The 25088-nt window shown below is 40.5% G+C and overlaps 2 protein-coding genes across 9 annotated transcripts in view; both read left to right on the top strand.

Moving 5' to 3' along the window:
- The window catches only part of LOC116544228 (telomeric repeat-binding factor 1-like), a 34063-nt gene extending 32211 nt beyond the window's left edge, over positions 1-1852 (top strand). The window contains 2 exon segments of the mRNA XM_032270419.1: positions 231-1401; positions 1404-1852. Of these exon segments, the coding sequence (XP_032126310.1) occupies positions 231-1401; positions 1404-1564 (1332 nt within the window). The 3' untranslated portion in view covers positions 1565-1852.
- A 2570-nt stretch (positions 1853-4422) lies between these two features.
- Positions 4423-23010, top strand: ZSCAN23 (zinc finger and SCAN domain containing 23). 8 transcript variants are annotated; one of them, XM_032270459.1, is made up of 5 exons: positions 4436-4557; positions 11441-11925; positions 12162-12309; positions 12667-13290; positions 22896-23010. In XM_032270459.1, the coding sequence occupies exons 2-4, from the start codon at positions 11518-11520 to the stop codon at positions 13275-13277; spliced, it is 1167 nt and encodes a 388-aa protein (XP_032126350.1). In that variant the 5' UTR covers positions 4436-4557; positions 11441-11517; the 3' UTR covers positions 13278-13290; positions 22896-23010. The 8 variants fall into 8 exon arrangements, with proteins under 8 accessions (XP_032126351.1, XP_032126350.1, XP_032126348.1 ...); XM_032270457.1 differs by lacking the exon at positions 22896-23010 and adding an exon at positions 16199-16980; XM_032270458.1 differs by lacking the exon at positions 22896-23010 and adding an exon at positions 14411-14649.
- Positions 23011-25088: the final 2078 nt, after the last annotated feature.

The following is a 25088-nucleotide window of genomic DNA, read 5'->3' as shown; positions in this document are numbered from 1 at the left end:
AAGGAGAGGATAAATAAATAATGAAACTGGGATATGAGTATAAGGGGTAAAGGGACTAGGGATGGAAGCAGAACTCCTCTATACCTTTTTATATAATGTGGATTTTGAATTAAGTAAATGCTTTGAATTTTCAAAAAAGAATTAAAAAGGGATGAAAGCAAAGCCTGAAATGGAATACAAACAGAAACCAGTGATCCTAACTGTATATCATTTGTAATATAACCATATAGAGAAAAGAAATAATTCAAGTAAGACATTTATCCAGGGAGGACGCCTCCTCAGCTGCTCCGAGTCCCCGGGGCTGTGCTGATGGTAGGGATGCCGACGCTACCGAGGAGCGGATAGCAGAAACGGAGAGAAACCACGAGGAGCAGTTCGAGTGCCAGGAACTGCTCGAGTGCCAGGTGCAGTTGGGAGCTCCAGAGGAGGAGGAGGATGCGGGCCTTGTGGCCGAGGCCGAGGCTGTGGCTGCCGGCTGGATGCTCGATTTCCTCTGCCTCTCTCTTTGCCGAGCTTTCCGCGACGGCCGCTCCAAGGACTTTCGCCAGACCCGCGACAGCGCCGAGGCAATTATTCATGGACTATCCAGTCTAACAGCTTATCAGTTGAGAACTGTATATATATGTCAGTTTTTGACAAGAATTGCAGCAGGAAAAAACCTTGATGCACAGTTTGAAAATGATGAACGAATTACACCCTTGGAATCAGCCCTGATGATCTGGGGTTCGATTGCAAAGGAACATGACAAACTTCACGAAGAAATACAGAATTTAATTGAAGTTCAGGCTATAGCTGTTTCTATGGAAAACGGGAACTTTAAGGAAGCAAAAGAAGTCTTTGAAAGAATATTTGGTGACCCAAATTCTTACGCGCCTTTAAAAAGGAAATTGCTTATGATAATCTCTCAGAAAGATACATACCATTCTGTTTTTCAACACTTCAGTTACAACCACATGATGGAGAAAATCAAGAGTTATGTGAATTATGTGCTAAGTGAAAAATCATCAACCTTTCTAATGAAGGCAGCAGCAAAAGTAGTAGAAAGTAAAAGAGCAAGAACACTAACTTCTCAAGATAAACCTAATGGTAATGATGTTGAAATGGAAACTGAAGCTAATTTGGATACAAGAAAAAGTGTTAGTGACAAACAGTCTGCGGTAACTGAATCCTCAGAAGGTACAGTATCCTTATTGAGGTCTCACAAGAATCTTTTCTTATCTAAGTTGAAGCATGGAACCCAGCAACAAGACCTTAGTAAAGAAAGAAGAGTAGGAACTCTTCAAAGTGCAAAAAAGAAAAAAGAAAGCAGAAGAGCCACTGAAAGTAGAATACCTGTTTCAGAAAGTCAACCGGTGACTCCTAAAAAACATCGAGCTAGAAAAAGACAGGCATGGCTTTGGGAAAAGACAAGAATTTGAGATCTGGCGTGAGGAAATTTGGAGAGGGAAACTGGTCTAAAATACTGTTGCATTGTAAATTCAACAACCGGACAAGTGTCATGTTAAAAGACAGATGGAGGACCATGAAGAAACTAAAACTCATTTGCTCAGACAGTGAAGACTGATTGCGTTTCTAAAAGCTTGATGAAAGGACAGTTAAGTACATGTAGATCACTACATTTTGTTTGAAACTTGCATCATTGATGTATTTTAAAACTTTTGTTTAAAGCATTACAGTATTTTTCTGTGACCATCGATATAAGGGTTTGTGCTCTAAGAATTAAAGTATATGCTATCATTGTGTTCTTTAAGAACCTTTTGATAAACTGTAAATTTGTTGAACCCTGCCACATTTAGTATCCCCACCTCCAAATCCTATTCCAGTGAAAAAATTAAAAGCTGATCTGAAAAAAATATTTTAACCTATTTTGTGTCTGTAGGCTGACCTCAACCCTGTAACGTAACCCATTAAAATGAATTTTCTAGATAATTGAATAATAATAGTCCTTTGATATGAGATAGTGACTTAGTTTATGGCCTTAATATACTGCTTAATTAATTAAGACATTCATTAATAGAATGATAAATGTACAAAGTAACCTATAAGTATGACATACGTTTGCTTTCAGTGGCTTCATGTAAAGAAAAAAACTTGAAAACAGTAATACCCAAGAACACATGGGAACAGTAGACACTGGGGAGGTAGGGTGGGGGAGCAAGAGCTGAAAACTACCTACTGGGTACTCTGCTGACTACCTGAGTGAGGGGATCATCCGTACCCCAAACCTCAGCATCACAAACCTAGTATACCCAGCTAACAAACCTGCCCATGTGTTCCCTGAATCTAAAATAAAAATTGAAATAATTTTTTTTTAAAAAGCAAAAGACGGCCAGGTACAGTGAGTCATGCCTGTAGTCCAAGCACTTTGGGAGACCGATGCGGGCGGATCTCAAGGTCAGGAGATTGAGACCATCCTGGCCAACATGGTGAAACCCCGTCTATACTATAAAGAATAATTAAAAAAAAAAAAAAAAAAAAAACTGAGCATGGTGGCATGCACCTGTAGTCCCAGTTACTTGGGAGGCTGAAGCAGGAGAATCACTTGAACCCAGGAGGCGGAAGTTGCAATGAGCAGAGATCGCACCGCTGCACTCCAGCCTGGCAACAAAGAGAGACTCTGTCTCAAAAAAACAAAAAGTATTACCCAGGGGACAAAATTTGTACTATTAGCAAGAATCCTTTTGTGTCTCATTTAGAAACAACTTGACTTTTGTTCCAGTGTTTAAACTTTGACAAAAAATGGTTTTGAATAGATCTTTATAACCTGATGCCATAAATATAAGATTCTCTGATAGGTTCATTTAATATATCAATATTTGGCCTAAAACAGTATTCTGTAAAGCTTAAGTTGGTATTAACTATGATCATCTTGATGTCTAGGATAGGTAATAAAGTTATACATACCTTACTAAGCAATTTTGGTTTTTCACTAACGTTTTATTCTTTAAAAGATTTAGACAATTACTTAGCATTTTGAGTTGTGTGCTTTATTTAGCAAGTGAGTAAAAATATTAGAATATTGAAGTATTTGTTTCACTATAAAAAAATCAAATGGTAGTGTTTTATAATCTCTATTTCCTATTAAGGTTTTATATGTTACTTTCCCTTAGTTCCTGAATTTGTTGTTCTATATACTATATATAAACAGAAACGTGGATGATTTAAAAAAAAAAAAGACATTTATCCAGTTCTTTGACTATACTCCCTTAACAGGATATAATTAAAAAACAAAACAAGCAAAGAAATTTTGAACTCTATGCAGTAGATATGTTATTGCCAGTTATCGATATATTGGTATTATAATCTTGAAACTTTTTTTGAGATGGAGTTTCGCTCTTGTTGCCCAGGCTGGAGTGCAATAGCTCCATCTCAGCTCGCTGCAACCTCCACTTCCGAGGTTCAAGCGATTCTCCTGCCTCAGCCTCCCAAGTAGCTGGAATTACAGGCATGTGCCACCATGCCAGCTAATTTTGTGGGGGGTTTTTTAGTAGAGGTGGGGATTTTCCATGTTGGTCAGGTTGGTCTTCAACTCTTGATCTCAGGTGATCCGCCCGCCTCGGCCTCCCAAAGTGCTGGGATTACAGGCTTGAGCCACAGCGCCCACCTGAAACTATTTTGTTTGTAAGATAGAGTAAATTTAGTGAATTTCTTTACGCTATTGGGAGCCAGAGTTTTCACAGTGGGGGGAAAGAAAAAAAATGTGCAACGGGGCCAGGCGCGGTGGCTCAAGCCTGTAATCCCAGCACTTTGGGAGGCCGAGGCGGGTGGATCACGAGGTCAAGAGATCGAGACCATCCTGGTGAACATGGTGAAACCCCGTCTCTACTAAAAATACAAAAAATTAGCTGGACATGGTGGTGCATGCCTGTAGTCCCAGCTACTCAGGAGGCTGAGGCAGGAGAATTGCTTGAACCCAGGAGGCGGAGGTTGCGGTGAGCCGAGATCGCGCCATTGCACTCCAGCCTGGGTAACAAAGAGCGAAACTCCGTCTCCCAAAAAAAAAAAAAAAAAATGTGCAACGGTGAAAAATGAAAAGGAATTCTGTGGAGTTGTTTTTGAACAGAAAGCATCTCATAAAATCCTCCATATACATATATATGTACATATATGTATATATGTATATGTGTGTGTGTATACAAGAGCTAGAATATATATATATATAGACACACACACCGGTTAAATGGAGATAACGGTACCTAACTCGCAGGGTTGTCAGGCAGAGTATGAATTAACACGTGTTACAGCACTATGTTAGCCGCTGTGCACTGCCGCCTGGAACACGGTCACCTAGCATCTCACTACGCCTGCAGACGGGGACGCACGACCACGGGGTGAGCAGACCGCCGGCCTTCCGAGCCCGCGTTCCGGGGAGAACGCGCCGCGGTGACGCACTTCCGTCCTTTGTCGCATCTCCCGGCGGCTGCAGTCGGGGATTCGGAGGCGCCGTGACCTGCGCTAGGTGGCGTCTCCTCTCGCGGATGCCTCGCTGAGCCTCGGAGTCGGGCTGCAGCTGAGGGGCTTCGGAACGGCCGGCCTGTGCGCTGCGACCCGGACCGGGTATGGGGATTTGGCGGCAGGGGCTTCTCGGTCGGAGATGGGCCGGGCAGGGGAGGGCAGAGGGGGTTTCTCCGGAGCCTGGACGGGCCTGTTCCCCGAGTCCGCGTCGTTGCTCCTCCCCTTTCCTCCACCCGTTTCTGTTCCTGCGTTCTTCAGCCTTTCAGCCCTGGTACTGGGGACACTCTGAACTCTCCCTGTCTGCATCTTAGGATCCGACAGATTCGGATATGAAAAAATGTGTACTGTGCACTTATTTTAAAGAATGAACAGAGATAGTTTTACAAGATGCCGCAGCCTTTCTTGGTCTTGCTGCTATGGATTTTTTTCCAAAAGAATAAATAGCATTTACTATGTGCCAGCCCAGCCCTGTTCTAAGCACGTCCCAAATACTATGTTTCTCTTAACTCTGTAAGATAGGTACTGTTATTATGTAGACTATGCCCCACCTCCCTGTCCTGCCTCTTTTTAAAATTAACCTACAAGAATAAAATGAAGTTAAGTAACTTGCCCAAGGTCATAAAGCTAGTAAGGGCTGTAGGAAGCATTCAAATCCAGGCACTGTGGCTCCAGAGTCCATTTTCTTAAAACCTCTGCTATGCTCACTCCAGTCTGTGTATTAGCTTAATAGCCATAGCCAGGGAGATTAACTTGGCTCATTTGAATCCGGTCTTTCTTTTGGACCTCAGTCGTCCTGGGTTTCTAGTTAGGATTTACTTGGAGAGGAGAATATATCTGAAGACACATATCTTTCAGTGTGTCTGCAAACATGATAAAACGGCCATTTTATTGATTTGTGTGCTTGTTTTTGCCCACTCATCTTGTTCTTTGGGCAATAGAAAAGATTACAGTCTTGGCCCTAACGGAAGGTAGCAACTATTAATTAAGCCACCATTGTACCAAAATTGTACATTATCTCATTAAAAGATTAATTTGCAGATTTATATGCGAGGCCAGGCTTTGTGCAAAAAAAAAAAAACACTTTCTGTGCATTATCTCATTTAATAGTCTCAACAAGTTGGCAAGGTAGTTGTTGCCCTCATTTCATGTATGAGCTTGAGGCTTAGAAAAATCAAGTAACTTGCCCAAGATCACTGTGTTAGAATTTATAAGCGGCGGGCTGTGGTGGCTCATACCTGTAATCCCAGCACTTTGGGAGGCTGAGGTGGGCGGATCACCTGAGGTCAGAAGTTCAAGACCAGCCTGACCTGTATGGTGAAACTCCGTCTCTACTAAAAATACAAGAAGTAGCCAGAAGTGGTGGTGGCACCTGTAATCCCAACTATCCAGGAGGCTGAGGCAGGAGGATTGCTTGAACCTGGGAGGTGGAGGTTACAGTGAACCAAGATCCTGCCACTGCACTCCAGCCTGGGCAACAGAGCAAGACTCCATCTCAAAAGAAAAAAAATTCATAACCATATCTGCCCGTATTCTTTGCTACCTCATACTATCTTCTGCTTATCTAAGGTAAATAAAATATATGGGCTTATATCAACTCTATGTATGTGTGCACATGTGTATACATGTGTATGTATGATTGCAAATTTATAGAAAATGAAAAAGACACATTCCAGTCTTTAAGACTATTTATTTTGGGGTAGTAGAACTTGGTGAAGGAATTATGTATTCCGCTCTACTTTTTGGATTTAAAAAAATGGTTCCGAAGAGAAGTAACGGTACAAGATGAATTGTGACTGATGGTGAAAGATATGACTCATACAGTATACGACAAAGGAGAGTGAGCTGAAATGGATAATGAAGACTTCAGAGAGGATGTGCGATTTGAATCAAGCTGCAGAGACTGGATAGGGTTTGAATGAGGGCGTAAGGCAAGAGCAAGGTCATGGCACAGGGATGAGAAAAGCCTGATTAGAATAGTGAGAAAGAAAGCCTGACTGGAACTGAGGGTTCTGCTTGTGGAACAGAGGAAAGCAACAGTGGAGCCAGACAACAGAAGCTAAAGGTCTGACTGGTTTTAAGCTGTGCTTGAGAGTTTGGGAATTCATCCAATTAGTGAGAAGCCAGAGATGGTATCAGCAGAGGTGAGGGTTGTTGGGTGTATGGTGGTAAAGGCACATTTGTATTGTGTGCTGCTTAGTCTTCACCTACATGCATAGCTTTGGTAAAGAGCATCCATCCATAAGGATGATGGTAGATTTGGGGATGTTGAGCTTGCTGAGGCTCTAGGGGGAACCAACTTTAAAATGCAGATTATTGTGCTAATTATATACTTGGTATATACACTGAGGTTGTGATCCTGAATGGGAAATTAGGAACTCGATGTGACCGGGAGGGCAGGATTATAAAAAACTAGGGAAGCCTTTTGGAGACACTGGGTTCAAAGAAGAACTCATATATGCTGGTGCAAGGGTCTGGGTACTAAGTCCCCAAGATAAAAGCAAAATCAGTTGAAGGAAGGCAAAAATGAACCCAGAGTATACAGAGAAAATAGGGAAATTTATATTTGTGAAACTGAATATCTGAAACACCACATCCCAGAAATGAATTTTTCTGGGCAGAAGTCTAAGCTTCAGCTGCATTGTCTTTGAATAGAAAAGGTTTGACTTGGAAACCAAGAGGCACAAGTGATAAATAAGAAAAGACATTTTTCAGAGCCTAGAAAGTTGAAAAAAAGAAAGCATGAGTGACTGTTTCATCCCTTGAATCTATGGTACGTTTACTGACTCATGTGAGAGTACATATTCTGAATTTAGCTATTTGATATTTGTACCACAAAACTTTCTTACCCTGTAACAAATTCAGCAGACCAGGTTTCAAGCCGTGACCATCTCTTCCCTGGATGATTGTCACAGCATTCCTCTCTGTTTCCACTTAGCCCCAAGGTCACTGACACGGCAGCTAGAGTTATGCTTTTATATTAAATGTAAGTAAAATTTTGTTACCCCTTGGCTCAAAATCCTCGGTGGTTTCCATATCTCATAGAGTACAAGCTAGAGCCCTTACCACTGCCTTTCATGATCTGTTTCCAAACTCCTTGCTTTATCTCCCATCACTTTTCCTTTTGTTTTCTTTGTATCATTGCCCTTGTTCAACTAGCAATTATTGAAAAATCAAGGCATGTTCCCACCTGCAAAACTTTGCACTTGCAGTTCCCTTTGCGGGAACAGTCTTTCTCTAGATAGCCATGTGACTTGCTTCTCACTTCCCACAGAACTGTTCAACCATTACCTTATCAAGGCCTTCCCTGACTATAAAATAGCAAGCTTTCTTTCCCCTTACTCTCTCCTTTCCCTTTATTTTCTTTACAGCATTTATCACTATTTCACCAATACTTAATTATTATCTGCCTCCTGGACCCCTTTTCCTCATCCTGGCCTCTTCTTTCCCCAACAGAGAGTTAGTGTTATAGCAGTGGAGACTGTAAATTCTGAAGTCAGATTTGTTGGGTTTGAATTGCAGCTTCATTACTTCTACCTGTAACTGACTTGGACTTTGGACTAGTAACCTAAACTTTTTGTATCTGAGTTTTCTCATCTGTGCTATGGTGGTAATAATAGCACCTTCTTCATGGTTGTTTTGAGGATTAAGTGGTTTAGTATATATAAAGCATCCGTAACAATACCTGGCATGTTAAAAGCACTATAAATGTCTGCTATTATTAATATTGTTATTAGAATGTCAATTCCATGAGACTAGGGACTTTGTTATAATTGCAGCCACATCCCTAGTGCCTAGAACAGTAGTTGGAATATGATAGGCTCTCAATAAACATTTGCTAAATGAATGAGTGATATATGAAAAGTTATGACAGAAAAAGATAATATGGTAGTCACAGTAGTGGTGAGACCACACCAAGAAAAGCAGGGGAAGGCCTGGCATGGTGGCTCATGCCTGTAATACTAGCACTTTGGGAGGCCAAGGCAGACAGATCACAAGGTCAGGAGTTTGAGACCAGCTCGGACAACATGGAGAAACCCCATCTCAATTAAAAAGAAAAAAAGAGCTGGGCTTTGTGGTGAGTCCCTGTAATCCCAGCTACTCGGGAGGCTGAGGCAAGAGAATCATTTGAACCCAGGAGGCAGAGGTTGCAGTAAGCCGAGATTGCACCATTGCATTCCAGCCTGGGCAACAGGGCGAGACTCCGTCTCAGAAAGAGAGGAAAGGAGGAAGGGAGGGAAAGAAAAGGAAAAAAGGAAGGAAGGAGGGAAGGAGGGAAGAAGGGAAGGGGGAAGGGGGAAGGGGAATAAAAGTGGGGGGAAATATGAATTTGAGGATTCTGTCTTTAGAGAAAAAAAATTCTTTGTACAATTTCTGGGGTAGTGATTATAAAAGGCAACCAAACCAAAGATCTCAGAACTTTATGGAGAGGATTATGTGTGCAGGTTATCCAGAAGGATGCTGTCCCATGCCAGTAGCTTTTTGCCCTTTGATAAATATAATCACAACATGAATCTAACTTTTCTTCTAGTTGTAATATGATCAGTGTTCACTTGTAATTTAAATACCTGACATGGTTTGGCTGTGTCCCCAGCCAAATCTCATCCTGAATTATAGTTCCCAAGTTCCCATAATCCCCATGTGTTGTGGGAGGGACCTGGTGGGAGGTAATTTAATTATGGGGCAGGTACCTTCATGCTGTTCTCGTGATAGTGAGTTCTCATGACAGCTGATGGTTTTATAAGGGGCTTTTCCCTCTCCTCGGCACTTCTCCCTGCTGCTGCCATGTGAAGAACATGTTTGCTTCCCCTTCCACCATGATTGTAAGTTTCCTGAAGCCTCTCCAGCCGTGCTGAACAGTGAGTCAATTAAACCTTTTTCCTTCATAAATTACCCAGTCTTGGGTATGTCTTTTTTAGCAGCATGAGAGCAGGCTAATAAAATACCCTATCCTTAGTTATTTAATTTCACAATCAATGTCAATACCTAAGAACAGTGTAGGGTTGCTGGGCACAGTGGCTCATGCCTGTAATCCCAGCACTTTGGGAGACCAAGGTGGGTGGATCATCTGAGGTCAGGAGTTCAAGACCAGCCTGGCCAACGTGGTGAAACCTCATTTCTACTAAAAATACAAAAATTAGCCTGGCATGGTAGCGGTCACCTGTAATCCCAGCTACTCAGGAGGCTGAGGCAGGAGAATTGCTTGAACCCAGGAGGCGGAGGTTGCAGTGAGCCAAGATCGTGCCACTGCACTCCAGCTTGGGTGACAGAGTGAGACTCTGTCTCAAAACAAATAACAACAACAAAGAACCCAAACAAACAGAATAGTGTAGGGTTATTTTTGCAATGGATTACAATAATTTTCTTATAATTAAAAATATTTTATTCTACAGGTTATTTTTCATTTGTGGGTCATAAAATCTGTTCCCAAGCTTTTTTATCTTTTAATGAAATAGGTTTAAAAAATAATTGTATGTCACGACATAGAGCAAGCATACATATTGTTTTGTGAAAGTATTATTTCAGTTATTTGTATATCTCATAAATGCACAAACATACACTCATATGAATGTGCGTGTATGTTCTGGGTTATAATATAAAATATTTCTTAATAAGGGTCCTGGTCAAAAAAGTTTGAAAGTCTCTGCTTCAAATGCTGCTTAGAAATCAGTGGGTCACATAATTGTTTTTCTTTCAGAAAATTGCCTTCATTAAGTACTATCCTAGTTAAGATTGCTCATAAGTTTCTTTATTTTTGTTTTTTCTTTTGAGACAGAGTCTCGCTCTGTTGCCCAGGCTGGAGTATAGTGATATGATCTTGGCTCACCGCAATCTCTGCCTCCTGGGTTCAAGTGATTCTCCAGCCTCAGCCTCCCCAGTAGCGGGGATTACAGGCATGTGCCACCACACCCAGCTAATTTTTGTATTTTTTAGTAGAGACAGGGTGTCGTCACGTTGGCCAGGCTGGTCTCGAACTCCTCACCTCAGGAGTCATAGACATTTGTCTTTTTATTAGCAGTAATTTTATTTTACATAAAATTGCCCACTCTCTACCTTCAAGTAGCTTCAAAGAGAAAAAATTTCCAAGAAATTAAAGGGCAACAAAAAGCTCAAATTCTACTCCTGTTTTAAAGTACTAGAATCAGTATTTCGTTCATTTTAATATCTCTGAGCCTAGACCACTACAGTCAACTACTTTGATTCTTTTGTCTTAGCGCTTAAACCACCAAGATATTCATTTAATCTTACAATAACATAAGAAAAATAACAACAGTGTTACCGCTTTACAGTTTACTAAACACCCAGCTTCTTTGTGCTCATTATCCTCATTTTATCTTTGTATCAACCTAGAAAGATATGCAGTGTTGGTTTTAGGATTCCTATTTTATAGAACGAAGAGACCAAGGCTCAAAACATGAAGCCCAAGACTTTGGAGGGAATACCAGCAGGATGATTTCTCAGCCCAGTACCTTCCACATGTTAAACCTAGATCTCTCTCCTCCATCCCTCCCATGATTGGAGGGACTCTGCCTCTCCTCTCTAAGGGCATTGCTTAACATTCTTACTTTTTATCTTCTTTACTTTCCCTCCATCCTCCATTTATTTCCTTTTTCTCCTTGATTCTTGGTGTCATCTGTGACCACTTGGGCCCAAAGTGCTTGTTTACCCTCATACAGCGAAAATTTGCCTTGAATTTAGCATCTTGCCATTCAAGTTAAAACCCAATATACTCAAGCTGATTTGAGCTGTTTCATTCAGGATGACTGAAACAGTATCTTCATTTAGTAAACTGTAGGAGTTTTTGTTTCTTCCATTTCTCTTTTTCTTCTATCTGGATTTGTATGTCCAAAGTATCTATTATTAATCAAATTTCGACGTTCCTTCTTCATGAGACAAAGTGGCTGATTTTAGTATAAATACTCCATTTCCTCCTTGTCCTGAGGTTTTCTGCATTTTTATATTTTTTTCTTTGCAAATTATTGTCTAGATCTCGGGGTTTCCAGAAGAAAAGATCAAGGGAGAATTACCAAGAATAGATTCTTTTTCTGAATAGTTAAACTTTTGATGTCCATAACCTTGACCCTTCAGACTGCAGAGATGCAGGAAGGACTTATGGCAGTGAAGGTAAAGGAGGAAGAGGAGGGACACTCCTGTCGGCCAGAATCAGGCCTGTCAAGAAATAACCCTCATACTAGAGAGATCTTTCGTCGACGCTTCAGGCAGTTCTGCTATCAGGAGACCCCTGGGCCCCGGGAGGCTCTTCGAAGACTCCAGGAGCTCTGCCATCAGTGGCTGAGACCGGAGATGCACACGAAGGAGCAGATCCTGGAGCTGCTGGTGCTGGAGCAGTTCCTGACTATCCTGCCTGAGGAGCTCCAGGCCTGGGTGAGAGCACACCACCCTCTGAGTGGAGAGGAGGCAGTGACTGTGCTGGAGGATTTGGAGAGAGAGCTGGATGAACCAGGAGAGCAGGTGAGAAGACAGGAGAACAGGTGTTTGTATCTGTAAGAACAAGTATGGGATTTCAATGTAACAAGAAGAGGATTTTTTTATGCCAGACTTAATCTCCTGTAGGCTTTTAAACTCTCTGCCTCTGTTTTTTCTTTGCCAACTTCTTGGTCCTTCTTTTCTATCCAGTGGCCCTGAGAAGGCCTCCTTGCAGTGTTCTGTCTGATACTTGGTTCCCAACTGTTCTTGATTTCCACCAGGTCCTGACCCATGCTTATGACGAGGAAGAGTTTGTAAAGGAGAAGGCAACTCCAAGATCAGATCAGGAGTCATCAAATGGCCAATTCCAAGCCTTGGAAGAGCAATGTCAGTATAATTTGCAAGAGGTGTACCCAGTTCAGGAGATTGGTGAGGATTAGAATTTCCTCAGAGAGCCTACCTCATTCTCTGAATATTTATCAATTCAACACATTTATTTAGTGTCTGCTGTATGCCAGGCACTATGCCAGGTACCAGGGGTACAGTGATAAACAAGACTGATGTGGTCCCTGCTCCCATGAAGTTTACAGTCTAGTGGGAGAGGCAGACAATTAAGTAAGCAGTTATAATACAGTGCATCTTTTCCCTGAGGTCTGGGTATAATAGTTTTAGAGTGAAAAAATAAACAGAAAAAGTGGCTACTTGTCCCCTTCCACCCATTCTCCTGGCCACTTTTTTTGTTATCTTTCATACTTCATGTTATCTTTCATGTTATCATTATTTTAGATGGCAAGGCTGGGACTTGGAATGTGGAGTTAGCCCCAAAGGAGATTTCTCAGGAAGTGAAATCTCTTGTACAAGTTCCTGGAAAACTGAATGGTAATATTACTCAGATGCGTGAGTATGGAGATATCTGTGACCATGAGGGCAGACCGGAAAAGCAAAGGGTGAGCTCTTCAGTGGAGAGACCCTATATCTGTAGTGAATGTGGAAAAAGTTTCACCCAGAATTCCATTCTTATTGAGCACCAGAGAACACACACAGGTGAGAAGCCTTATGAATGTGCCGAGTGTGGGCGGGCCTTCAGCCAGCGGTCAGGCCTGTTCCAGCACCAGAGACTCCACACTGGGGAGAAGCGCTACCAGTGCAGTGTTTGTGGCAAAGCCTTCAGTCAGAACGCCGGGCTTTTCCATCACCTCAGAATTCACACTGGGGAGAAACCTTACCAGTGTAATCAGTGCAGTAAGAGTTTTAGCCGACGTTCAGTCCTCATTAAGCATCAGAGAATTCATACTGGAGAGAGACCTTATGAATGTGAAGAATGTGGCAAGAACTTCATTTACCATTGCAACCTAATCCAGCATCGGAAAGTCCACCCTGTGGCTGAATCAAGCTAGCTCCTTGGAACAGGTAGGGAAAAATTTCCTCACATATGACCACTAGCCAAGATGGCAAGGGTACTGTTTCTTTCTTTGTCCCTGCTGTGTCCCCTAGCATAGAAAGTCAGGGGAAAACCAGTAAAAATTCCCTTATTTTTATGCAGAGAAAAGCATAATGTCTTAAATACATCTGCTGAGTTCTCTGGTCAGTGACATCCTCAGCTTTGCGATACTGAATACTGTCTCTTGTGTTGACTTCATTATATATGCTGTAGACCTAGTTTCATACACATCTGTGCAAGAGGTTTTCTAAGTGTATTTCAGGAAAACTTCATCCTAGTTTATTAAAACTTTTTTTTTTTTAAGTTTTAAAATAATTATATGTAGCCTGAGTATAAAATAATCTCAAAGACAGTTCACTGAGTATTTAAAAATAATAATAATAAAATTCATAATATAGGTTACCTGACTACTTTCCATTCACATAAGATATGATAATTTGCTTTTTAACCTACAAAAAGGGCAGATGAATCTTCCTGTATAAATGTAGATTTATAGTAAGTTAGATTGCTGTAGATTTTTTAGTTTTAGCCTTTAGTCAGGAACTAAGAAATTGAAGCAACCATATGTTATTAGCAGCTCAGTGGCTCTTCATAACAAATATTGCTGATGATTTTAAATTTACACAGAGCTAAGAAACTTAGCTAAAAATCTGTTATCTCACCTGAGACTTTTCATTGGAAAATATAGGCCTCTTTGTGTTTTTTCCATTAACATATAATGAGCATTTTTTGTTTTTGCCTTTTTCTACTTTATTCAATATTTTGTATGGAAAATTTGAAACATCAGGGAAGAGAAGAGTATGATCCCTCTTTCATGTTGTTTGATTTTATGGCCTACACATTTCTCAGCATTTACTATTGATTACCACCAAGGTCATACATAAAAAAATTTCTTTCTCTTAACATTGACTAAGGAACTCTTTGCAAAGCTTTATACAAGGTCCAGGAGAAAAAGAAATGAAAAACCTATGGTGAAAAGAATCGAGTTTGGAATACACCCAAATACCCAGTATACAACAGGTAACTTAAGAATAACAGAATCACTCTAAGGGTCCCTAGAGATCACTTCTGCATGCCTTTATTTGACAGATAAAAAGAAGTTCTGAGAAGTGACTAAGATCATAGAGCCAGTTAAAAGCAGAGCTGGAACTAGAACCCTGTCACCTAATTCTTTGTGTAACACTCTTTCTACTAAGCCACTGGGAGCATTATATCACCAAATTAAAATTACAAGTATATGAAATTTATTGGACTTATAAGTCATTGAAGTTGCTCAACAAATGTCCCCCATTTGTATGTTTCAATAAATGTACAACCCTTCTATTTAATTTACAGTGGAGTCCAGGAAAGACTGTCGTCACTTAATCCTCACTGGAAGCATTTATTTATTTTTGTAATGATTATTTTTAACTTTTAAAATTTAATTTACTTAGGAGGACTTTTTTAAAAAAGATAATTCATTCTTCGCCTGATTCAAAAATCAAAATAATACAAAAAGGTCTACTTCTTCCCTTTATAGGTAGCCATTTTATTATTTTCTTATGTATCTTTTAGTGTTTCTTTCCGTAAATGTAAGGAAATAGGAATGTATAATCTTATTTCCTCCATTACTCAAAAAGCATATTATTTATACTGTTCTAATACCTTGCTGTGTTCTTGAAAGAATATAATTTTTAGAGATATCCACATCGTAACACAGACCTTCTTTATTTTTTTTAATAAGTTAATAGGATTTTATTTGTTCATTCTCCATAGTTTATTTGACAGACTCCAATAGATGAAAAAAAAATCACTATTTAAGAATGTTACGTATTGTTTCATTCAAGTTTAGTCCAAATTAAGTTTCTTCTGTTCAAAAGCTAACAGCTTTTATATGAGCTAGCAAACAAGGTGTGGGCAACCAGAATTGCACATAAGTCTTCCACAAAGAAATGGAGAAGTGATGGGTGGTATTTTTCAGCTTAGTGTATTTGGTTCTATCACATATTCTTACACTTGACATTTCAAACTGTTTGTGTCAGTACTTGAGGCTAATTGTGGGTATTATAAAAAATCTTTTTTTTTTTTTTTTTTTTTTTGAGATGGAATCATGCTCTGACACCAGGCTGGAGTGCAGTGATGCAATCTCAGCTCACTGCAACCTCCACCTCCCGGTTCAAGTGATTCTTCTGCCTCAGCCTCCCGACTACAGATGCATGCTACCACGCCCAGCTAATTTCTGTGTTGTTTTTTTTGGATGGTCTTGATCACCTGACCTCATGATCCGCCTGCCTCGGCATCCCAAAGTGCTGGGATTATAGGCATGAGCCACCACGCCAGGCCTATAAAAAATCTTATATTTCCTCAAGAGTATTTTTTTATTGTCTTGAGGTTAAATTATTTCCAAGAGAAGTAGCTACAGATTTTTGAGTAAAGAAAAATATAGTAGACTTAAGTTTCAAGTAACATCAACTTCTTAAGTAAATACATATTCCATAAAGTCATATAATACATATTCTATAGTATTCTGAGTTAATAAATATCTTAAATGCCTCTCTATAAGTTGAAGCAGCATGTTTGGCTAATTCCATTACATCAGGTCTTAAAAGATTTAAAATATGAACAGATGAGGTTTTTGAAGGATGTATTTCTTTTTTTTTAAATAAAGACGGGATTTCACCATGTTGGTCAGGCTGGTCTTGAACTCCCAACCTCAGGTGATCCACCCGCCTTGGCTTCCAAAGTGCTTGGATTACAGGCATGAGCCACCATGCCCAGCCTGAAGGATGTATTTCTAAGGAATGAATTTTCATACCTGCACCTGAATGTTGGATGTTTGATTTGTTTTGTGCTTGTTTTCTCACAGCTCTCAAAATATCTTGTCTTTCTTAACAACAGGAAAATCTTAAGAAGCAAAAGATGTTACATATGCTGTAGAGACAGAAATACCACTTAGAATGCAATGATGCTTAACATGATTAAAATGACTTGACAGTTAACAAACTAGCGTCCCTTGTTTTCTGATAGTAATTGTGTAGATTCTCTTATGGTAATCTTTTATCTAGGGTGCACATTCCTCATTAATTGAAAAATAATATTTGACTTAACTGATAGACAATGGCATGTAGACATTGGCTGCTTCTGCGATTATTCTAGTTCTTCTTGGACAGAAGTTCTTAGTTGTCTCCCTTTCACATTTCTAAATTTCTCTCACTTCTCTCTCCCATTTTTACTACCCTGGCTCCTTTATTCAACCCATTAAGACTCTAGCACAGACCTCTTTTCAGGTATTTCCTGGACCAGTATCTACCGCTTTCTGTTCCCTTGAAAAGTCTAGTCTGAAAGAGCAGAGTAGTCACCGTTCTATGGCTGAGCAAGATGTAGGAAATATTGATTCAAATCCATTTAAATAAACTTACTGGTTCTTGAGGACAGTCTGACACCCCTTTGAGCACTGTTCAGGACAGTGGATGCTGCATCAAGAAATAACTGAGAATCTTGCAACCGCATTAGCCTAGAGCTGTAAATAGAGCTCTGAAAACTCGCTATAATTTTGATTTCTTGGTCAAGATTCCAGTAATATCAAGTATCTGTTCATATTTTACATTTGCAAATGACTCCTATTTTCTGTATCTGATTATACTTTTTCTTTAAAAAATATATTAAAGTTTATAGTGGAAGGTTGTTTTACATTTTCTAAAAAGACAAAAATTACCTCTAAGGAGATTTTAAAAGGAAAATGTATCTAAAATTAAAGCTATTATAAAATATGAAATCTTTTCTGTGGAATAATTTTGAGATATAAAATATGTACCAATATACTTGTTTCATTGGTTAAATGTTGAACTATTAATTGAGAAAAAATAAGTTGTTTTTTTTTTGGAGAGGGAGATGGGGAGTAGAGGAATATCTTTTGGTCAGAGGGGACACGGTGAGGCAAGACCTATCAAAGATATGCTAAAGAATCGAGAGTTTTTGAGTTTGGCTGGATCAACAGACAGTGGGAGATGGTAGGTAGGAGCCACATTGAGAAGGCCCTGTACTTTCAGAATGAGTTTAAGTGTTTGTCTGGTAAGAAAATATTAGCTTTAAAAAGATATTTTAAGAGCTTAGCAAATATCATACCTAAATGAGAAAAGTGAAGTTCAAATGCTTAAGAACTTGTAGTAATCTTTTATCACCTTAAAAAATTTGAAAAGGAAACCAATTATGAACAGAGATCACTGTGAATTATATATGGTTTCATAGACACTTACACTTGGAACCCTGAGACTCATTGTAGGCATCTGTAAACAACAGCAGCAACAAAGTGGGATGGAAAGAAAAAAGAAAAAAATATGAGGACATAAAAAGGAATCAGATGGTAAAGTTAGATGCTAAAACTCTAGATTGGACAAAAAATGGTGACCAAAGGAAAAAGTAAAAAGATAGACGCAGGGACAGATTGTTGCCAAGAAACATGCTTCATCTTCATTATTAGAAATCTCTCTTATTTATCTGGTCTAAGTTTTTAGATGCTGTTGTTTAAGCAGTGAAAATAATCTCACTGCCCTTTACTCCTCACACATTTTATTATTTCCCATAAAATGGATAGGGAGAAAAGCATAGTCTATAAACCTCTGTGATTTTTAGGTCTCTTTGAACCTATCCCTAGTTTTCTATGTCAACTGCCAATGGGCAGTGTTGAAGACACTATTTCTTGATGATACCTGCACTACAGTCACCTGGGTTGTTTGTCTGAACTGCAGTTTTCTGAGCCTCACCCCAGACCTATTCATTCAGTTTCTGAAACAGAACCTGAGAATCTTTTCACTGAAAATGAAAAGGAGTGCTGTTAATAATTACACCAAGACAACAGGCATAAACCAGGATGTGTGGTCCCTATACTAATAATTTTTACAGTAGGCAGTATTTTTTCAACCAAGGAGATAGAAGAGACAGAGAATCAGAAAGATTACAATGTTCTGTCATGAAAACGAATGCAGAACATGAAAAAGGCTGTTGGAGACTTAGGTGTAGCCACCTAGCCCAAGATAGCCCCCAGTAATAGATGTATTGGATTAGACAAGAAAGGATGGGATAATATGTCTGCAAAACAAACACAGGGCCCCTCACCCAAACCCCCTGTTAAGACAAACCCATTCTTTACATAGCAAGTTACCAAAGATGAACCTATTGAGTGAATGGTTTACCAGACAAGATGGATGATGTCCTGGAAGCACAGGAGTGTTTCAGTGGTATAGGAACCAATAGAGTACAGTGTTCAACCTTATGCTGTAGAAGAAAGTGAGAAGATAGAGGACTGAATCAGAAGCTTACAGTGTTAGGGCAAACAGCCATTTTAAGCAAGTAGTTGGGTGAAGGGGAAGGGGGCAGATATTATACCAAGTAGTTTCATAATTTATCACATCCTTTGTTGGCTGTGGAGAGGAGCCCTTTTGCCACTGAATGGTACCAAAGACAGCTGACCTTGCCTTAAGTGTGTCAGTAGATCTTCAGGCAGCTATTCAAAAACTGCCTCAAGATCATTCCTCAGTTGTGATTGCTCAGCACAACTGCAGGTATAGGGGTGGCAGTGGCCTCCCCTTACCACCCCTGACTTCTGCTAACTCATTGTAGAGGGGTATGTAGTGAGGGATAGTTACTTGGGGGGACCTGATTTATTTAAACAGGTTTAAAACAATGGAGAGCAAGCCAACATCTTCCCCTCTTGTGTCCACTTTCCTCAAGTGAGTGTTGATTATCGCATTTGACCCTTGGCGGGGCAGAGTGAAGGTAACTGGACAATTGGTGTGGTACATATAATAACTGACCCAGGGTTGGTTGGTTGGGTTTTTTTACTTGGAAAGCCCTTTATCTTCTGAGAGTCATGACCAGGAATGTGGGAGGAGCTCTGAGTGTGCCTGTGCCTAGACCATACACCCCCATCAGCCATCCCAGGAGCTTGGTTGGGCTCTACGGTGCTTGCTGTGGCAGAATTAAGGAATCTCCCTGAGGACAGAGGGAAAGATCCTGATGCCCGAGACCTCGGAGAACCAAGGTCCTAGGGAACCGTAGGTGCATCAGGATCCAGTGAGAGTAGTTAAGTGTCTTCAGCCAAGGAGAGAGAGAAGTCAACCCAGACTGAGTGGCTGCTGAATACCCCGGTTGGCCTGAGCTTTTTGGGGGCCACTTCTGAGCTTACAAAGGCCAGCCAGGTCATGTGCACAAATAAACCACTGAGACTGATGGATCCTCCAAGATTCCTAGAGAGGCAACAGAGGAGCCGGCCCAAGTGCGTTAGCATATGGAGGTTTCTCCAGTGTCCTGTGCATTGCGGACCAACTATTTCCTTTCCCTTAGAGAAGTGTTCAGTTTTTAGTTTCCCCCCGGACTCTGTGTAGGCGCTGTCTTGGTCTCCTATACCCATGCAAGACCTCCATACTTTCTCAGCGATCCAAGGATCATGGCACTTGGAAGCGGTGCTGTTGCCCCATTTTCCTGCGCTTGCTCGAGTTCCCCTCTTTTATGTAGATCTCTCAGGATCTGGATTTTGTGTTCTGTGTCAGCTCCACCAGGCATTTCAGAGACGCAGAGAACTGAACAAAGCGCGGTACAGAACTGGGTCTGTATGGATCACCTCCTTCTCAGATGGGGGCACAGACTTACCAGTGGGGAAGCCTCACTGGAATCCATAGGCTAAAGGGTCTTTATGGCCAAAAGTTGGTTTCCTTGTATGTTTCCTGAATCCTACGGCTGTTTTACCTGAATGGTTTTACAGAGTTTTCACAAAAATCCCCTATACAAATTGTCGTGATACTGTAAAGGCTTAGTACTTAAAGATAAATACTTTGCATGATCCTACCAATTCTGCAAAACAAAGAGAAGTGGTACGTGAATTTCTTTGGGTAAGGAAACTTTGAGAAGTTAGCACATTCAAGCAAGCATTCATTGAGTGCTGCACACTGGGCCAGGCTTTATGTCGCAAAAATGGGACCATGTCAGATAAAAGGCATTTTTTACTGTAAAGTGTAATGAGAAAGACATGTTGCCTTGACGAAAATAAACTTTGTACATAGGGACTTTGGAGGTGGGATGTTAAAGATAGCTTCCTTGAGTAGCCAATAGCAGAGCTGTCTCTGTGGACTGTCTGAAGTTGAATAGCAAAGAGGAAATGGACCTTGAGGGATAGAGTATATAAACAAGGGATCAGAAAACCATTTAGGAAACTGCAAATAAATGAAGGTGGGTGCATTCCAGCCTGGGCAACAAGAGTGGCAGAGGTGGGGCAAACAGAGTAGAGAGTAACTGAAATATGCTGAGGAATTTAAACTTTATAGGGCAGTGTGCTTTTCCATAAATGTCACCGTACGTAAATAAAATCTGTATGCACACTGGTAAGCAGAAGAGACTAGGCTAAGGACATCAGCCTTCCTGGCCACCCCGGTAACTGAAGAGATCAGTATGCTGGTACTCCTGTAAGCCATTTGGAGCACCCAGTAAACTGTGGCAATGCATAGTAGTTGGGCAATTAAATGCTCTTTCTGGATTTAAGCAGAGGAGTAATGTAGTCTTACTAGCTTTCTAGAAATACTCTAAAAGTGGTGTGGTGAATGAACTGGAAGGGTGCAAAACTGAAAGCAAGAGAGACAAGAGACTTTTAGTTGTTAGAGAAAGAACCAAAACCATAAGTTGGTGAAAGTAAGTCACTGGCAACAGAAATGAAGAGGGCACCAGATGGAACTGTATTAAACATTACAGATTTAACTAGACCTGATGACTAATTAGATTGAATGAAAGTGAGAAAAAAAAGGTACTGAGAGCACTTCCTGTCACATACTAAGTACTACATAAGTATTATTTCAAATAAATGTAGCCAGGGCTAAATGATTAGGTAAATATGGCACTATTTTATAAGAGGTGGCTAATATTGGATGAAAAATTGGTCACAAGGGGAAAATGATGAATTTTGGTGGTGAGGTCAAGATGCTTATAAGACGTACAAGTGAAAGGGTCTCATGCACCACTGGACTATAAGGGTCTGGAGCTCCAAAGAAAGGCTAGGATGAGAGAATCAGACTTGGGAGTTTTCAGGTTAAAGCTAATATCATAGAATGGTTGCGATTGCCCACAATGAATGTGGGATGAGAATACGGCTGGATTTCAATTTAGGATACTAGACATTTTTGACAGGCAGAGTAAGAGCCATGAAGTACACTAAAGAATAGTCATTGGAGGCCAGGCGCGGTGGCTCACGCCTGTAATCCCAGCACTTTGGGAGGCCAAGGCGGGTGGATCACGAGGTCAAGAGATCGAGACCATCCTGGTCAACATGGTGAAACCCTGTCTCTACTAAAAACACAAAAAATTAGCTGGGCATGGTGGCGCGTGCCTGTAATCCCAGCTACTCAGGAGGCTGAGGCAGGAGAATTGCCTGAACCCAGGAGGCGGAGGTTGCAGTGAGCCGAGATCACGCCATTGCACTCCAGCCTGGGTAACAAGGGCGAAACTCCTTCTCAAAAAAAAAAAAAAAAAAAGAATAGTCATTGGAAACATATTTAACAGGTACTTATATAATATAGTCAATACAATCACATACCACATAGCAATGTTACAGTCAATAGCAGACCACATGTACAATAGTAGTTCCATAAGAATAATACCATATTTTTACTGTACATTTTCTGTGTTTAGATATTCAAATACTTGGCTTTGTGTTACAGCTGCCTACAATATTCAATACAGTAACATGCTGTACAGGTTTTTAGCCTAGGAGCAACAGATTATACCCTAAAGCATAGGTGTATAGTAGGCTCTACCAGTCTAGGTTTGTGGAAGTACACTCTATGATAGTCTCACAATGACAAAATCACCAAAAAACACATTTCTCAGAACATAATCATGTGATTAAGCAATGCATGACTGTTCTTCCTGAGTGCCAAGCATTAGGCTACAATGCTACAAAAAACGACTTATGGAAAAGCAACCAGAAGAGTGTAGTGTTTCTTAGAAGATCGGGAGTAGTTAGCAGTGTTAGGTGCTGCAGGGGCATCTGATTAGCTGGATGTGGTGGTGCATGCCTGTAATCCCAGCTACTTGGGAGGCTGAGTTAGGAGAATTGCTTTGACCTGGGAAGTAGAGGTTTCAGTGAGCCACGATTGTGCCATTGAATTCCAACCTGGGCAATGACAGCAAAACTGTCTCAGTAAAAACAAACTTTTGAAATCATCTAGCACAGTTCTTGGCACAGAGAAGTTATACAGGAATATGTTATTTTACTTGCACTTTGCTTTATTGTACTTCACAGATACTGTGTTTTCTACAAATTGAAAGTTGGTAGCAACCCTGCATCAAGCAAGTCTGTCAACACCATTTTCCCAACAGCACATGCTCACTTCATGTTTCTGTGTCACATTTTGGAGATTGAGTATTTCAAAATTTAAAATTAATTATATCTATTATGGTGACCTGTGATCAGTGATCTTTGATATAATTTGCAATTGTTTGGGGGCACCACTAACCACACCCATATAAGATGCCTAATTTAACTGATCAATGTGGGGTGTGTTCTGACTCTTCCACCAACCAACCCATTCCCCGGTTTCTCTCTTCTCAGGCCTTCCTGTGCCCTGAGACACAACAATGTTGGAAAGAAACCAGTTAATAACCCTACAGTGGCCTCTCAGTGTTGAAGTGAAAGGAAGAGTCTCACATCTCTCTCTTTAAGTTGAAAGCTAGAAATAATTAAGCTTAGTGAGGAAGACATGTTGAAAGCTGAGACAGGCTGCAATGGCCTCTTTCACCTAACAGTCAGTTGTGAATGCAAAGGAAAAGTTCTTGAAGGAAGTTAAAGCTACTCCACTGAACACACGAGTGAAAAGAAGGTAAAACAGCTTTATGGCTGATATGGAGAAAGTCTGAGTGATATGGAAAGAAGATCAAACCAGTCACAACATGCCTTTGACCCAAAGCCTAATCCAGAGCAGGACCCTAACTCTCCTCGGTTCTATGAAGGCTGAGAGAGATGAGGAAGCTGCAGAAGAAGAGTCAGAAGCTAGGAGAGGTTGGTTCATGAGGGTTAAGGAAAGAAGCTGTCTCCAAAACATAACAGTACAAACTAAAGCAGCAAATGTTGATGTAGACACTGCAGCAAGTTATTCAGAAAACCTAGCTAAGATAATGGATGAAGGTGGCTATACTAAACAGATTTTTAATGTAGATGGATTTATATTGGAAGAAGATACCATCTTAGACTTCCATAACTAGAGAGAAGTCAGTGCCTGGCTTCAAAGGACAGACTGACTTTCTTGATAGGAGCTAATGGAGCTGGTGATTTGAAGTTGAAGCCGATGCTCATTTACTAATCTGAAAATCCTAGTGACCTTAAGAATCATGCTGGCTGGGCATGGTGGCTCATGCCTGAAATCCCAGCACTTTGGGAAGCCAAGTCAGGAGGATTGCTGAGCCCAGGAGTTTGAGACCAGCCTGGGCAACATGGAAAAACCCTGTCTCTACAAAAAAATACAAAAATTAGCTGGATGTGGTGGTACACACCTGTGGTTCCAGCTACTAGGGAGGCTAAGGTAGGTGGACTGATTGAGCCTGGGAGGCAGAGGTTATAGTGAGCCAATATTTCACTACTACACTCCAGCCTGGGTGACAGAGAAAGACCCTGTGTCAGACAGACAAACAAAAAAAATCATGCTAAATCCACTTTTCCTGTGCTCTAAAAATGGAAAAACAAAGCCTGGATGATAGCACATTTATTTACGGCATGGTTTACTCAATATTTTAAGCCCACTGTTGAGACCTACCTGCTCGGGGGGAGCAGTGGGGAGGGGGTGGCATGGAAATTCCTTTCAAAATATTACTGCTCATTGACAATGCACCAGTCACTGAAGAGCTCCTCAAGAGGTTAAAATTGTTTTCATGCCTACTAACGCAGCTAACCATTCCACAGCCCACAGATCAAGGAGTAATTTCAACTTTCAGGTCTTATTATTTAAGAAATACATTTTGTAAGGTTATAGCTGCTAAAGATAGTGATTTCTCTGATGGATCTGGGGAAAGTAAATTGAAAACCTCCTGGAGAGGATTCATATTCTAGATACAATCAAGAACATTCGTGATTCATGGGAAGAGAACAAAATATCAACATGAACAGGAGTTGGAAGAAGTTGATTACCATCCTTATGGATGACTTTAAGAGGGTCGAGACTTCAGTGGAGGAAATAACTGCAGATATAGTAGAAACAGCAAGAGAACTACGATTAGAAGTGTAGCCTGAAGATGTGACAGAATTGCTTCATGCTTATGATAAAATTTGAATGGATGAGAAGTTGCTTCTTATGGATAAGCAAAGAAAGTGGTTTATTGAGATGAAATCTACTCCTGATGATGCTCTGAAATTGTTGAAATAACAGCAAAGAATTTAGGATGGCACATAAACTTAATTGATAAAGCAGTGGCAGAGTTTGAGAGGATTTACTCCAATTTCGAGAGTTCTTTGGGTAAAATGCTATTAAACAGCATTGCATACCACAGAGAAATAGTTCATGAATGGAAAAATCAATTGATGCAGCAAACTTCAGTGTTGTCACATTTTAAGAAATTGCCACAGCCAACCCAGCCTTCAGCAGTTATCACCCTGATCAGCCATCAGTCAGCAGCCATCAAGGCAAGACTCTGCAGCCTCAAAAAGATTATGACTCACTGAAGAGTCCCGCCTTGTTTTGCAATAAAAATCTCTTAATTAAGGTATGTACATTTTTTAGACATGCTACTCCACACTTAATAGACTGCTATATAG

Source organism: Sapajus apella, unplaced genomic scaffold, assembly GCF_009761245.1.
Source record: "Sapajus apella isolate SASKATOON/1434 unplaced genomic scaffold, GSC_monkey_1.0 scaffold210, whole genome shotgun sequence".
In the NCBI taxonomy this organism is placed as follows: Eukaryota; Metazoa; Chordata; class Mammalia; order Primates; family Cebidae; genus Sapajus; species Sapajus apella.
The sequence above is the reverse complement of the archived record's forward strand: the minus strand, read 5'-3'. Positions and strand labels throughout refer to the sequence as shown.

Bases quoted from the DNA above. Each gene is read 5' to 3' on its own strand.
- ZSCAN23 (XM_032270459.1), top strand. From the start codon at position 11,518: ATGTCCATAACCTTGACCCTTCAGACTGCAGAGATGCAGGAAGGACTT. The intron at 11,926-12,161 runs GTGAGAAGACAG...GATTTCCACCAG, and splicing joins TGGATGAACCAGGAGAGCAG to GTCCTGACCCATGCTTATGA. The intron at 12,310-12,666 runs GTGAGGATTAGA...TCATTATTTTAG, and splicing joins GTACCCAGTTCAGGAGATTG to ATGGCAAGGCTGGGACTTGG.